Source organism: Aethalodelphis obliquidens, unplaced genomic scaffold (genome assembly GCF_003676395.1).
Source record: "Aethalodelphis obliquidens isolate GAN/ISIS:26980383/991018 unplaced genomic scaffold, ASM367639v1 scaffold19, whole genome shotgun sequence".
Classification (NCBI taxonomy): Eukaryota; Metazoa; Chordata; class Mammalia; order Artiodactyla; family Delphinidae; genus Aethalodelphis; species Aethalodelphis obliquidens.
The window spans coordinates 10,660,601-10,677,117 of NW_020837963.1; the positions used below are offsets into that span (position 1 = coordinate 10,660,601).

The window sequence follows — 16,517 nt, forward strand, 5'->3', positions numbered from 1 at the left end:
CATCATAATTATAAACTGTTACACGAGGGCAAACCAGCTACTTGAGGACATTCTAGCCCTGTGATTTTGGCTAAAGTAAAACACTCAGCATCACCCACCGTACAACACAGATGTAGCTGTATATTATTATTATTAGATTCAGTTAAGGTTGGGCTTATTTAATTTTCATGATTTCTTCATAGGACCTTCATTAAGATCACCAATTCAGCCAAACTCACAGTGTTATAAATTAAATTCTTGGGAAATATGTAAAAAATTACTCAAGGTTTCTCAGGCAAATATCCTGAATGTTGAAATGTGATGCTTTTGAAGTGATGTTTCTGAAATAGCCTCAATTCAAGGAGACTCATAAAAAAAAGTAAGACTGAGCAGAGTGGAGGAAAATCAGGGAATTCATGTAATAAATATAAAAATGTACTGGGCAATATTTACTAGAAGTTAAAGTCTGTATTCTTATCTACTCCAACTCAGTTTCAAAGATGCCAGTTTTCTATTGGTTTGTTTTACTATTAAAAAATATTGCTTGGTTTATCTAAATTCTAAGGCATGCAAAACGAAATTTATGTGCTAACCTTTTGTGTGTATTTGGAGGGGCAGCTACTTAAAGGAACACTGCATGAAACTTTTAATAACTTTTGTTCTATTATTACTCTTCCCTAAATTTGGCCAAGCCGTGCGCCGTGCCCGCTGCACTGGGAACGTGGAGTCTTAACCACTGGACTGCCGGGGAAGTCCCAAGAATGTCTTTTCTTAATTGTGCACTATACCTGTCCTAGGGCAGTCATAGGTTTTTATAAATCTAAAGGGGACTTGGGTGGCCAAAAATAAACACTTCACTGACTCCAATACATAAAAATGCTGTAATTACAGGGATTCGCTATATTATTACTAGCAGTAGGTAGACTTTGTGATTTTTTCCATTATTTCTCTTCATAGCCTCACATGTTTCCCCTTTCTAAGCCATACATTTACGAGAAAAAAAAAGTGACAGAAAATGATTCGAGTGCAGTATTTGTAAAGAGGTAAATCAGTAACTACAATACACATCATATTAAATGTGTAAGGGAAGAAATGAACATTATTGAGTACATCCTAAGATCTTAGGAGTTGCAAAGAACACTTTCACTTAATGTTATTTATTTTCATATTATCTTCTTTAATTCTCACCCTAACCCTGTCAGGAAGAAATCCCTTTAATTCTCCAGAGGCCTACCTGTTCCATTCTCTGTACAAGATTCTCCAGTTCTGTGATTTGATTATGTCTTTCTTCAAGCTTTTCAGCAATTTGATTCAGATTTTCAACATGTTGCTTCAATTTCTGTTCTTTTTCAAGTGTGTTAACCTTTTGTCAGAAAAACAGTTATCAGACTATCGTTTTCATTAAACCTATACAGCTATTATCTCCCTCTAAAATTTTCTGAGTCGCCAAAAAAATGTAATAATTCACACTTGTTTAGAAGTACTTCCTTGAATTCAGTCTTTCTTCAAAATAAACCTGATGGACTACAGCAACACTAAATCAATGGAGAATTAATAACATATAAATATTATTTCTAGAATGTTGACATTTGCTACCATAAAGCATACTCTGTGAACTGGTATAAGAAAGAGAGACAAAAATTTAAGAAAAGCAAAACTTTTGACTTTTTCTCAACAAAACTTATCTAGAACAAAAATAAAATCTTATACGTTCAAGTAAAAAGTGTTTTCTTTTTAACCAGAAAGTGTCATAAAAGCAGAATAATTATCCCCGCTGTGTCAGGGGGTTATCTCCTAGGCGTATAGCAGGAGTTATACTAAAAGACATAGGAGAGAAGTCTTCAGCGGGCAGCCCATAGGCCACACTTGGGAGTGTTTCAACTTGACTTGTAACTGACATACGCACCCACATCTGCTTGTGTGTTTAATAGAACTCAAGATTTTACGGTTAGAAAAAAAAGTGTCTGACTTCCCTTGAATATACCAGGTGGGCATTCCTGCCCAGACACTCCCTTTGCTGGGACATGGGCACTCCCGTCCACACACACCTGCTTACTCTTTCACGTAGGTACTTTACCTGCACCCTGCGTGCCTAGGCATTTGTGACCATCATCACCCCAACCTGAAGCTTGAGGGCGTGTCGCCTATGCAGTGGATTCCTACTGTGCTTCCCTGGGGACCCTCCTAGGGCCTGAGCTGGCAGAGACCCAGGTGCCCTACCCGTGCCTGAATGAGCTTCCCTGTTTTGAGTTTTGGCAAACACACACATACACACGTTTCCCTCCTCCAGTCCTAGAATACATTCTCCAGATAAAGTTTTACTGGCCCTAGGACACATATTTCAGATTCAAAAACAAACAAAGTGTAGGTGTGTGTCTATGATATAGAGACACCCATATACACACACATATATATTTGTATAATTTTATATTTTCATTTATATATTAAATATAAAATATATAATTTTATATGATATATATATATGTACATACACATACATGTTTTTGTTCGTTTACTCTGAAGAATGTATTCCAGGACCAAAAAAATTTTGAAACCATTTATGTAGCCCAACTTTTTCATTTTAGAATCAAGTCAGAGAGACAGAGTGATTCAAACTGGGTCACCTAGTTAGTCAAAGGCAGAACCAGAAGAGAAGCCACTGGCCAGTGTCATGAGGCCAGCCCTGATTTCTAGGCTGGGTGGCAGGGCTCTGGGCAAGAGAGGCATAATATCCGGGTACCAGGCTAAACAGGGGTGGGGGGAGATCAGGGCAGAAGACGGGCAGCCTGCCCTTCCAAGGTCTTGCCAAGTCACGTGGCCATTGCTTGTTTCACATCTAACTCCTCCCCAGAAGAGAGACTTGAACAGCTTGGAGCTTAGTCCACCAGTATGCAAGCTGCTAGCTCGGTACCTGGAGTAAGTGTCTACTGTCCTCATGCTTCTTTCTAACTTCTTTAGACTGTGTTTGATAGTTTTCAAATAATCTCTGGGCCACATTTCTCAGAGCCACTGCTCCTGCTTCTCTGGAGGCTTCGAGCTAGAAACAAAAGGTCACTGTGCATGTTTTGACTTTTCCAATAAAAAGGGTTAAAGACAGAACTGTTTGATGGGCAACCAGAAACACAGAGGCTGTAACCGTACCATTTGCACCTTCATAGACAATGGGTAAGAGGAAAGATGCTGTTATCTGGTAAGAAGAAAACATAAAATGAGGACCCCCTATTTATTGGGGCTGTCATGCAGGTGATTTGCACTGGCCAGGCCAAAGCGAGCTCTGTGAACATCAGTGCCCTGCATATATAGACCACACCCCTGCAAAGTGTTCCCCAGTGCCGCATCAGTTTATACACGTATTTGCAAGCGTTTCGTATCATTGGCCACAACAGTACTAAAAGACATATTTCCTGAAATAGAAGGAGGACAAGATTGAAGTATTAGGGGCAATATCGACAACGTGTCACGAATCTTTCAAAGATTTAACCTAAAGAAATAATCAAGGATGGCTGCAAAGATCTACCTACTAAATCACTGTAGAACTGTATATAAAATAAGCCAAAAAAGGAAAATATAAGGCACCCAACAATAGATTAGCTAAATAAAACAATGAGACATTTGACTGAGTGCTCTAATTAATACGCAATTTTTAATACCTAATTATTACATATATAAAGACTTTTAAACTTAACATGAGACCTGCCCCATTAACAGATTTTTAAGTGTACAGTACAGTATTAAATATAGGCACAATACTGTACAGTGAATCTCTAGAACTTATTCATCTTGTACAACTGAAACTATGCCCATTGAACTTTTGTAAGATTATTTTAATAATAAAAATCGCCTTCAAAATAAAACAGTGAGATTTAATTGATCAACTGTAAAAGTGCTTCTCTAAGTATGTGAGCACATGTGTGGATTTATGGATGTGTGTGGATGTCTATCTAATTTCACAGATCCACAAATCTATCCTACTGGCACAAAGTACAAAATCAGAAATTTCTCCTACTGCTCATACCTTGATTTTCAACACTTCATTCTCTTTGTTCATTTCTAAGAGCTGTAGGTCTTTTCCTTTTATCCTTTCCATGAGCAGATCCAAACTGCAACAAGAGGGGTCCATTTCAGAGTCAAAGCCATTTTGAACGTGTCGACAGTGCTGAAAAGAACAAACAAGAAAATCATTCACCTGACTTTTCCTTTTCTCTACTAACTCTGATAACAATAATTATCACTCAGTATTACATATTTCAAGGAAGATTCAGATCAACACAAATAAATCTTTTGAATCTCAAATATCAATGGGAAGTTCCAGATGAAACGCAGCTGGCCTCTATATTTGCTCAAATTTGAATAGATTCTTATATTAAAAGGAAGGTGGAAGTACATCTTTCATGCCTTTTATATTCCCTACAGTTTAAAATATACTATTAAGACCTTTTAAGAAGATAAATGATATCCACAAAGCCAGTTGTTTGTTTTTTTTAATCTAACTTGTCTGCTGACCTTCTGTGGTTTGAGATGGCCGAAGCAGACATACTGGCAACACAATTCATCTGCATTCCCAGGAAGCTATTCCTATTAAGGTGTCCAACAACCTCCCCATTTTTATAGCCAACGGTCGATAACTAGCCCTCAATTTACTTAACCCACGGACGCCATTTGACACAGCGGTCCCTCTTCACTTTCTAAAACCCATTGTTTTCCTTGTCTTCAGTAGCTCCATTCTCTCCTGTTTATCCCCCTAATTCACTAGCCTCACTTCTCAGCCTCCTGTGATGGATTCTTCTTCTTCCCAACATCTAAATATCATAAATTCAGGACTAGATGCTTAGCTTTTCTCTCCTTTCTATCCACACTGATATGTTCGGTGATCTCCTCCAGTTTCAGAACTTTAAATACCATCCTTACTCCCAAAATCTCCATAGCCTGGACCTTCTATACCAGACTTCTACCCTCAACTCTAGAATCAGATATCCAACTTCCATCAGAAACCTCCACTCTGATAGGCAACTCAACATAGTCAGAACTGAATGTTTGATCTTTCCTATCATTCACAAACTTTAATCTTTTTTTCAGTTTCAGAGCACTTAAAAAAATAATTGGAGTGAGTTGTGTCAGTTTAGGAGCTGAGGATGATAAAGAAGACTCTGTTTATACATCTTACGCTATGTTCTAGTGTTCTCTGTGGCCATCCTGCAGAGTGGATAACACTGACATTGATGAGGTGCATGTGGCTCAGGTGAGGTCTAAGCTGGCAGAATCCAGACAAGGCTAAGTGCACATCATTTGACCTTAAGAATAAAAGGCTGGTCACAGGGGAGGGGGTGCATTTAAGCTTATTGACTGATCACGCAGCGTAATGGCTTCAACTAGATGTCCATTGGTGTGGCCCAGGTGAACCTGTATGTATCCCGGCTGAGCCAATATCTTCCTATACAATTTAGATAAGTAAGCCAAGTTTAAAATATTCAAGTAAGACCTGGCCATTCCAATCTGATCCTACTAATGACATCTGTAGTTAAATATACATATGCCCATTAACATCTTTAGATACCAACAAAATACTTAATACTCATCATTCAAAGAATAATTTAATAATATCAGAAAGTTATTTAAAGGAAGTCTATATGGCTTTACGTTCATTTACTGAAGGAATAAAAGTGGTACATTTTGATGAATTCATTACCCTTGCATCTTGTTTGTGATTTGTATTATGATGTCTTACTTCATCTTTAAATATTTGACTTCGGATCTTTTCCAGAGTAGTTCGAATCTAAAAGAAAAGAAAAATATTTTTTTCAAAGGCATTTAACACCAAATACTTTTTTTTTTCTATACCAGTTACAGGGTGCCAAATTTATCTAGGAAGTATTACATCTGTGTCAATCTCAGATTTAAATGACTGCCATTGACCTAACTTGCATTTAGGCTAATATTGTTTAGATTGCAGAAAATGAGCATTTGGTCTTTACAACTGTTTCTTAGGCAAACCTAAAATATAACGCAAATGAATATTATACTACAAAATAATTACAATTTAGTAATTAGTATTTAATACTAGTTAGTTCTGTTTTTTTCTATATAGTAATTTAGTACTAATTTGCTATTTGGTAATTACTATAAAACAATTACTATTTGGTAATCACTATAAAATAATTACTATCCAATAATTACTGCAAAATAATTACTCTCTAGTAATTACTAGAGAATAACTACTATTTCATAATTACTAGAGAATAATTACTCAGAGGAGATCATACAAATTTATGCATGAAATACAAGCCCCGTGTCTTGGTGACCTATGGAATTGCAAGACACTCAAAGATAAATTAATCACTCTAAGTCACAAACTAGCTATGTCCAAATTTTTCCATCTGTTCTAAAAAGTAGTTCATGAGAATATATACCTTTGTCAGACATTATCATTGGATTGTCATAAGATTTCACATTTTTAATGAAGTAACATGCCAACATGTACAAGTCATTGGCGATAGTGGCTCTGAACTGCTTGAGAAGGAACAAGGTAAGGAGAGACAGAAACTCAGCAGGCATCATAAATATCTACTTGGCAACAAAGTATCAATACTTATGAAAGAACTGAGAAATGATGTAAAACAGTAGGACGCAGTGGTGAATAGTGTGGGACAAATTAAGTGCTGATAGGTGTTCTGAACCCTCCTGGCCCTTTATTCAGTTTTAGTCCAAGTGTAGGAACAGAGGTTCATACCCTCAAGAGAAATGACAACGCATGTGTTTAAATTTCAGCTATCAAGGTTGTCCTTTGCCAAGCTAGGTTTGTTCTTCCTCACGTGTTCTAGAGAGGGAGAAACAAAGCCCACTAATTCATATCAGACTTTATTGTAAAAAATCATACCATGGTAACATGATTTCCAGTGCCCACATACCTTTTTCACATATTCGGTTTCTTCAATAATGTGAGCTGATGTGGACTCATACGAGGCAGAATTATCTTCTATCTTCCCCTTCAGGGGAACTGTCGTGGTCACTGTTACTGCTGTCATTGTGAAGCCCAGCCCAAATCAGTTGGACAAAACTAACCTCCTTGATGTTATAATTATGTGGTTTGTAAACTGAAAGGAGTTCTGTATTAGCACTGTAATCAAATATAGTAAAAAATATTATAAATTATGGAAATCTGTATATATCCAAAATTCAGGAATTAACTTAATATTAAAACGACACCAGTTGAAACAGTCATTGATTAGAAACTTAAAAATTAAACTGAGAATGAAAAATGGGAAAATTTTCTTTTCATTCAGTATCAATTAGACTATAAAACCTCAAGAGTAGAGACTATGCCTTATTCATATTCATAAGTGCTTAATAAATGTCTGTGGGGCTAATGATATAACAAAATCATATATATATATATAAAACTTATATACATGTATGTATATCACTTTATACTTTACAGAGACCTCTAATGTACTGCATTTCATTTAACTCTCAGTAGCCTGTAAAGGCCATTTACTCAAGAACTATTTGTAATAGTAAAAGATTTGGAAAAGCCCAAATGCCCACAAAAAGAGGACTGACTGAATGAACTACCTACTTCTATAGAGTTTTCTCTAGGATATATTTATTCAGTGAAAAAGCATGGTGCAGAAAAGGATACATATAATTTCTCTAAGAAGAGAGAGTAGGATAGAAGGGGAAAATCTGTAATTTACAGTTTTGACACTGAAAAATGTAATTATTTTACCTAATTATAAAATAAAACTAAGTTAAAAAGAAAAAATAAAATCCTCAAAAATAAAAAACTAATAAAACAAATGAATATATCTGCATACAAACTTGGTGGCATATCCTCATGAATTACTTGAAGTGACTTTAAAACATGCACCAGGGACTATTTTTCCCAGATGTGATATGTCCTAAGAACAAAAAGAATCCCCAAACAATCTTAAACCGTATTCACTAATAATACTTTAGTGGAAATATTGGTATTGCTATTTTGAAACTATTATATGTGTGTGCAAACATTCACATGACTCACTCACATAAATGCATGATGTAGAATAAAGTCAAGAAGTCATGGTCTTAATGTCTTAAGAACCAAGATTTTTAGCATAAGAGAAGAAGAAATCCAAATCAGAACCAAAAATGTTACGTAAAAACCTTACAATCCAAACTGGAACCATGAGTAGAAAATAATGATTTATTTTCCTTTAAAAATGTATATTCCAAGTCTATCCACTGAAAATTTAGAAACAGAAGCAATTAACACTCCCAGTGCCCAGACTATGGTCTCAGTACACTATTTTCTACTAAAATGCAACCAGGGCTTCTTGAGTGATTTAGATCTGGAGCAAGAAGTATATAAGGTGAGCCTGAGATATCTTGTCATACCAAAAAGCAAAATAGTAACCAAATACTACTTGAATAAGACACAAAAACCAACCTGAAGAGGAATGACTGTGATGGATTAAAACATATCAAAACTTTTTTAATTCCTGAAATTATGTTGACAAGAGAAAAACCGCCACCAACAACAACAATCCTCAAACTCAATGAAGACGGGCCATGATTATACTAAAAATTAGCCCAGAAAAAGGGGTGAGGGGGACACCAACAAGCATTGGTCTTGCCTTTATGATATGAATTTACCATGTATTTTTTGGTAACCAAACAGTTGATTAGGAAAATTTTGCTACAGAATTTCTGCTAATAAACCCAAAAGGACTGATAGAATTAGAAAACCTACATTTTGCAACCCCTTGTGAAGTAATGGATCTAAGCCACAGTCATCAACCAGCTCTAAAAACATTAGGTGAGAGCTTGATGAAGAATGCATCAACTCGAGGGACCCCACTAATCAACCTTAACAGAAAACTAAAAAAGAGACAACCAGACGCTCTGCTCTCTAGATGTGGTACAAGCACAAGTAGAAAGCATCACCTATGAAATATGCAGCCCCTCTATCTACTGACGGTAAACATCTGAGAAAGAGGAAACTGTTCAATGACTCTACAAAGGTGAAGGTTGCAAACAGCCAAATCCAGATTATGTAAAATTTTACAGGGCAAATAATTATTCTTTCCACAAATTAATTATAGGAAGAAAGATGGGGAGAAGAGAAGAGAAGTTGCCAGAAATTATGAGACTTAAGAAACATATGACCAAATGCAATATGTGAATTTTCTTTGGCTCCTGATTCAAATAAACCAGCTATAGAAAGACATTTTTGAAACAAGTAGGGGAATTTTACCACTGACTGGATAACGGATGATGTTAAAGAATTATTGCAATTTTGCAAAGCATTACTTGTAATTATTGCAATTTTAGGTGTGATAATGGAATTGATATTCCTTAGAAAGATCTTCTCTGTTAGTTATACATACTGAAATATTTGCAGGTGAGATAATATTACATTTGAAATGTTAAAGAGAGTATTTTACTCTAGTATTTAAAGAGAGGAAAAAATGGGGTGAGGTAAAAATGAAAGAAGTTTGATAAAATGCACGGAATTGTAGAAGCTGGGTGAGGGCACATGGGATCCCTACAGTGCTCTACTATTTTGCTTCTCTTTGAAATTTTCATAATAAATAGTAAAGGACTAAAAAAATAAGATAAAATAAAAGTCCTGTAAGGTAGGATTATTAATCTCATTTTACTGATAAGGAAGCCAAGAATCTAGTAGGTGCTATTCATTTACCCAAGATCACAGTAAAACTAACAGAGCTGAAACTCAAACCTTTGTCTTTTGGACACCAAGATCAAAAGTGTTTCTATCACATTAAGGTCAGATTCCCTAGTGGGAAAAAAATTAAAATTTAGCAATGACCTATGCTGTTAAAACACACAAAGAATTTTCATATTTGCTAGCATCACTTTGAAACTAAATAGCTTCTGGGGATGACTCAAAGTCCTGCATTTATCCTTTAATCTTCAATGAAATTGACAGAGTATGCCAAGAATTTTCCATTTTATGTTAAATCCTCTTAGACAGCCACCGTGGCTTCTATTTGTTTCAGGGGAACTTGATTTGGCCGTAGCAGCTCTGCATGTCTGTTTTTTGCAGAATGTGAGCGGAACTACTTCTGTTACTTGGTCCTCTGAAGTCTCTTCCGGGATTAAGTTCTTAGTCCAAAACAACATTTAAATGCTGGAAGTAAAAGAAATGCCCACAGAGACAAGAAATGATGTGTTTGGAAATGAGAGAGGGGTGGTCAGGCTGGAGTGGTGGTCATCAAACCACGGCGGGGAGCCCAGTCTGGCTTCCAGCCTGTTAGGACAGCTTATGAATGGTTCTTACATCTTTTAATGGTTCAAAAAAAAAAAAAAATCAAAAGAAGAATAACATTTCGGGACACATGAAAATTATATGAAGTTCAAATTTAGTGTTCACAGATGAAGTTTTACTCTAAAATAACCATGGCCGTGCACTTACGTATTGTTTATGCTGCTTTTGCACTGTAACAGCTCAGTTGAGTAGATTCAACACAGAAAATACATGGCAAACAATGTCTAAAATATTTTCTATCTAACAGGTCCTTTACAGAAAAAGTTTGCCCTCCCCTGGGGTAGAGTATGGCAGCAGGTGGGAGCAAAAGCAGGGGAAAAATAGAGGCAAGCAAAGCAATTGACTTGGTCTGAGTTGTTTTCTTGTTCTTCAATTCAATCGCCCTTGATCTATAGTCGCATTTGTTTGATTCACCGTCTCTTTTCTTTTTAGTGTGTTATATAATTGTGTACATTACCGAATGATAAGGGGCATTTCATCACAGGAATTAATCACTCTTTAGAATGGATCCCACTGCATTCTCAGTCTTTCATAATTTGAAAATTGCATCAGTCCTCACATTATACATCCTAAAATATATTGTCTTATATGACTTTTATTCTTAATATCAAAAAATTCTGCTCCACAAATGAACCTATTTATGGAACAGAAATAGACTCACAGACATAGAAAACAAACTTATGGTTAGGGGATAGTGGTAAGAGTAGGGGGAGATAAATTAGGAGTTTGGGATTAACATATACACACTACTGTATATAAAATAGATAAACAACAAGGACCTACTGTATAGCCCAGGGGGGAACTACACTCAACATCTTGCAATAACCTATATCTTGCAAGGAACAACACTCAATATCTTGCAATAACCTTTTCTTTTCAGAAAAGAATCTGAAAAAGAATATCTATATCTATATGTATAACTGAATCACTTTTCTGTACACTTGAAACTAACACAACATTGTAAATTAACTATACTTAATTAAAAAAAAAATTCTGCTCCTTAACCAATGATATTTCTCAAAACATCCTCCCTCCTCCCCTCACTGGTTGGGCCAACATAAACAAGTTACATAAAACCTGAGCCCCGACTTACATATCTGTAAAATAGGGGTGATAACACCTAGAGTTGTAAAAAATGAAGAGTTTTTTAAATCCCTGGTTGCAAAAGGCACTCAATGGACAGTAACTCTTAAAATTCTTGCTCCGATTATTTTATATTATGAATAACCACAGAAAATAAGCAGTGCGTAACAGAGAGGGTAGATCATGCCTATCTGGTTGCAAAGTTTATATGCAACTCTATTTATAGGAAATCAAATCCCATTTCTCTTTTGGTTCAGGAAACTTTCACGATCACAGTCCTTCGTTTGTATAAAGAAACCAAAGGGGAACTTAAGCCAGGAAAGTCCAAATTGCCATATGGCGTTACCGTCCGGGGGAAAATCTATCTTAACATTTATTTCTGCCAGAAGTAGTTTAAGCAGATAAAATTTTCAAAATAAAACACAATCAGTTAATTAAAGTGAGAAAAGAATTTTATTTGTTTTATGCTAGAGTGGATTGAAGACAGCTTACAAGTGGCATCAAGCCAAGAGGTATTATTTCCGAGATCAGGCCTTTTCAAACAGGGCTCCCCAGGGACGGGGAGGCACTGCCCAGACAGGGCTTTGCCGTCTGGACTTGAACCAAAGCAGCTCTGCTTTGTTCTGTCACACACTGAATTTTTCCATGAGACTTTCTGTGAACAAAGAATGTTCTACAGCTAAAAGGTTTGGAGGCAGACTGCCTAGTTTCATGGCCTGACTCTGCCACTCAGTAGCTGTGTGACCTTAAGCAATTCCTTAACTTCTCTGTGCCTCAGTTTCTTTATCGGTAAAATTCAGATAATATTATTATTAATAATCATAATATAAATAATAAACATGTGGTTGTGAGTTAACATTTGTCAAGCACTTATAATAGTGCTTAGCACATAATAAATGATTAGTACATGTTTGTCAAATAAGTAAATAAAACATAAAGCCATTATCCACAATTACTGCTGACAAGCAGTCTGACTGGTAGAAAAAAGTCTGGTAATACTTTAAACAGTCTGCAGATCGAGCTGGGCTGTAAAGGAAAATCCATTTGCGGGTATTTTAAGACTAGCAAATCCATAGTATTGATTCTTTCTTGATAATGCGTCAATAATTTGTCAACATCCTCAGCTGATTATACTAACATCCAATGAATAGTTTACCATTTACAAAGCAATTCATACACATTATTGTGAATTATTATCCATGTGGTAAACCAGCACAGCACTGGGCACCCAGGATTATGTAACCAAACCTGCTTTTCTGATTAATGACCTAAGCATGGCTCAACCATTATACAATAAACACAAAGAAGGTGCCTGTTGTGGGTTGAATTTTTTCCCCCCTTCCATTCACATGTTGAAGCCCTAACCCCCAGTACCTCAGAATGTGACCTTATATAGAAACAGGGTTGTTGCAGATGTAATTAGTTAAGATGAGGTTACACTGGAGTATGGGGGACCCTAATCCAATATGACTGATGTCTGTGTAAATAGGGAAAATTTGCACACAAGGAAAACTCCATGTAAAGTTGAAGGCAGAGATCAAGGTGATGATTCTACACACCAAGGAATACCAGAAATTTCCAGGAAACCACCAGAAGGTGAAGGAGAGCCTGGAACAAATTCTTCCTTATAGTTTTCAGAAGGAACCAACCCTGCCGACACCTTGATCTTGAACTTTCAGCCTCCTGAACTGTGAGACAAGAAAGTACTACATTTAAGCCATTCAGTTTGTGGTACTTATAGTCTAGAGATTTTAACAAAGGAGTTCCCTTCCTTTATTTAACCCTTGATTCATTCATTCATGTATTAAACATTTATTGAATACAGCTGTGTTAGGAGCTGTGGCTACAGAAATGAGTCAGAGACCCCGCTTTCACGGGACTTTCAGTACAGGGGGGAAACAGACATGAAACAAAACAATAAATATATAGGGAACATAATCAGAGGTGGTGTCATGAAGAAAAGCGGAGGCAGGGTAACAGAATAAAAAGCGGCGCTGTTTTGGATGGGTGCTGAGAGAAGGCCGATCTGAAGAGGTGGCATTTAAGCAAAAGACGTGAATGAAGGAGGTGAAGCCGTGTGGCCATCTGGGAGAAGAGGATTCCAGGCAAAGGGCAGAGCAAGAGCTGAGGCTGGAACTTGCTTGAAGTCATGTTCTAAGAACAAGGTATGCAGTGTGGCCTACCTTTTTTTTTTTTTTTCTTTTAATGGGCAGGAATTTTTCTTTTAATAGACCGAACTTGTTAAGACTTTCAATTTACCTAAGGAGTTTTCTCCTTGGCCACTTAAAACAGGTCTAGCCCTGGCTGGTAAGGCTCCCTCAGGGTTGAAGGAAAGACAGGGACAGCAAAGTCTGGGATGCTGTCAGGTGCCACAGGGCACATGCAACTGAGTCCAGGTCCATGGAAGGAGTAGCGAAGGGCAGCTGACCACAGGGCAGCTGACCACACGGCAGCATTCTCAACTCACTTCTGTGGGTACTGATTGAAAAGCACCGTGGTGGACGCCTGGCTTGAATCTCCCTCCCAGGTATGTAGGGTCACCATCTGCAGGAGTCTTTTCAGGAAAGATCCCTTACTTCTCCTTCACTCCCTGGGGCTGGAGCACAGGAACAACTCCTAGACTCAGCCAATTGAGCGCTCCCTCCTGGAAAGGCCAGCAAAGGATTGTCCCTCGGGCTTGATAAGCTGGAGGCAGTGAAAATCCCGTCATTATTCTGGGCAGGAAGGAGTCTGGCACAGAGAGTGCGTTGCGTCCAGCAGCAGGGACACCAGCGTGGTATCTAGTGACCAGTGGCAATGCCAGAAGAAGTCTATCCCCCTCTTGTTACAGGCTGATCTTTGCTGAGGTACCGGGACTGGATTCTCCCATTTCCATACCTAGTTTTCCCATCGATTCTGGAAGATGAATTTACTTCCAGTAAATTCCTTTCCTACTTAGGTTAGCCAGAGTCAGTGACTCTGCTTAGTGACCGAGAGCCCTGTTTTCCCACAGTTTCTGAGTTTTCACCTCCTCAGTTCTGAGCTAACAATATTGACAATTGTCTCATCATTCTTGGTCACTATGATAGAGAGCTTTGATATTAGAAACTGAAAGAGTAATTTACAATAAAAGTGCTACAAGGGTAATTAGGTTATGTGATGGGGGAGAAAAGCTAATATATCTCCAGACACTTGAAGAGACTGGTCGTGTACTGAATGCTGAATAGCACACCTGTTCTGCAGCGACATTACACGGCACAATGGTGACATCCAGTGTCAGCTGGCTAAATCTCAGGTGACTGTGCAGTTTACCTGAAAATGATGTACAGTATATCAAAAGACATGCATGTTAACACGGAGCCCAAGTAACTGTAATGCTGTTTGCAAGAAATAATCTAAGATTTTTAAAGTAGAATTAATTTTTATTCATTTCTAAATGCTACTCATTTGTATATACAAATATATTTATATCATAGCCAGTGCTATAGCCAGCTCTTAGATATGAAATGAAAGCTATTTAGTTTGGGGGGAAAAAAGGATTGAAATCCTAGTACAAACACAATGTAAAATATATACTATTGACAAAGCACTGTGCCATTTACCAAAAATTATTTTCCATATATTGTCAGAATTAATCATCCCAACACACTGTGCTATAATTATTGCCTATATATCTATATCTGTCTATATGTAGGTATGAGGCAACCAAGTCACAGAAAAGTGACATGTTTTTCAAGATCATAAGTTAATCTTATCACCTGAACCCAGATAGACTGACCCCCCAAATCCAAGTGTCTTTGTAATGAGAAAATCTATCTTCATAGTTCACTGGTATAATTTGAAACTTTGAAAAACAGCTGAAGGTTTCGCCCAATGACCAGTATAGCAGCTCAACTGCAGAGTGGTGCAAGTCACATGAATCCCTTCCCATTTGGGGAAGAGTGAGGGGACCGGGATCTGATGACAGCCCACCACATGCAGGCTGGGGTATGCTGCCTTTAATAATCCTCATGAACACCTGAGGCAGTTAAGTGTTATTGTCCCCATTTTACAGATGAGAGAATGAGCTCCCCAAGGTCAAGCAAAGACAGCTCGTTAATGATGGTCATGGACCCCAACCCACAGGGCTTGGGCTGTTTCCAAATTTCCACTTTGTCTCCTGCTGCATTCTGAATGGACTTCCAAGCCTAGTTTCTTGGGTCCAAGCTCATTTAGTAACAGGGGTTTTCCAAAGTAAGTGACTAAGTAACAGTCAAGTGACTCCTGCCATGAGCCCCCAGGTGCGTCCTTCAGGAGCCTAAGCAGATGTTGTCACAATAGATTTATTCCACCAACAGAGGCAGTGTGACTCCATGGCTTAAAGATGAGGGCTTCGGACTCGGTACTGCCCACAAGACTATTTTACCTCCCCACTAGCTGAGCAGCCTTGGAAAAGTTTTTTTTTTTTCAGTTCCTTTATCACCATTTATTGAAATTATTAATTTTTACATATTGAATTAAATTTTATCTTTATCAAAAATCAACTGTTTTTTTGGGTAAATTTCTGGATTCTCTTCTAATGTATTTCGGTATATGTCTGTTCTTTTTTTTCATTTTTTTATATTTAATGTTTATTTTATATTGGAGTATAGTTGATTTCCAATGTTGTGTTAGTTTCAGATGTACAGCAAAGTGATTCAGTTATGCATATAGATCTATCCTTTTTCAGATTCTTTTCCCATACAGGTTCTGACAGAGTATTGAGTAGCATTCCTTGTGCTGTACAGTAGGTTGTTGATTATCTATTTTATATATAGTAGTGTGTATCTGTTAATCCCAAACTCCTCCTTGGAAAAGTTTTTAAACTCCCTTAGGCTTTAGTTTCCTCAGCTGAAAAATCCAGATGAAAATGTTAACTTCCTCATAGAGTTATATGACAACTAATGGGATACAGCATCAAAAGTGCTTATGGCGTATCTGACCATAATACACATTCAGAGAATATTAAGTAATTATCTTTATGTTCACAACTTATTGTAGACATTTACTTACAGGGCATCATTTGAAAGTGTCAACACCTAAGCCCAGTTGTCCCCCCTCTTCTCATCCCCCCATCCCCATCAGTCAATTACTCCTCTTGCTTTGACCTTCTCAGTTAACAATCAACTTAAAAGCCACTTATGACTCGTCAGTGAAAAAAACATGAGAAGCAGTTGTCACTGACATATATCTC

The 16,517-nt window shown here is 37.3% G+C and overlaps 1 protein-coding gene across 3 annotated transcripts in view; it reads right to left on the minus strand.

Moving 5' to 3' along the window:
* CCDC68 (coiled-coil domain containing 68) overlaps window positions 1–16,517 on the minus strand; it is a 49,281-nt gene that overhangs the window by 25,422 nt on the left and 7,342 nt on the right. For 2 of the 3 annotated variants that reach the window (XM_027118564.1, XM_027118566.1), the window contains exons 2-6: window positions 6,885–7,093; window positions 5,666–5,752; window positions 3,995–4,135; window positions 2,891–3,016; window positions 1,214–1,342 (exon numbers count right to left, since the gene is read on the minus strand). In XM_027118564.1, coding sequence (XP_026974365.1) covers window positions 1,214–1,342; window positions 2,891–3,016; window positions 3,995–4,135; window positions 5,666–5,752; window positions 6,885–7,001 — 600 coding nt within the window. In that variant the 5' untranslated portion in view covers window positions 7,002–7,093. Of the gene's footprint in view, window positions 1–1,213; window positions 1,343–2,890; window positions 3,017–3,994; window positions 4,136–5,665; window positions 5,753–6,884; window positions 7,094–14,537; window positions 14,621–16,517 lie in introns of those variants that run through there. The other variant, XM_027118565.1, reaches the window with a different exon arrangement.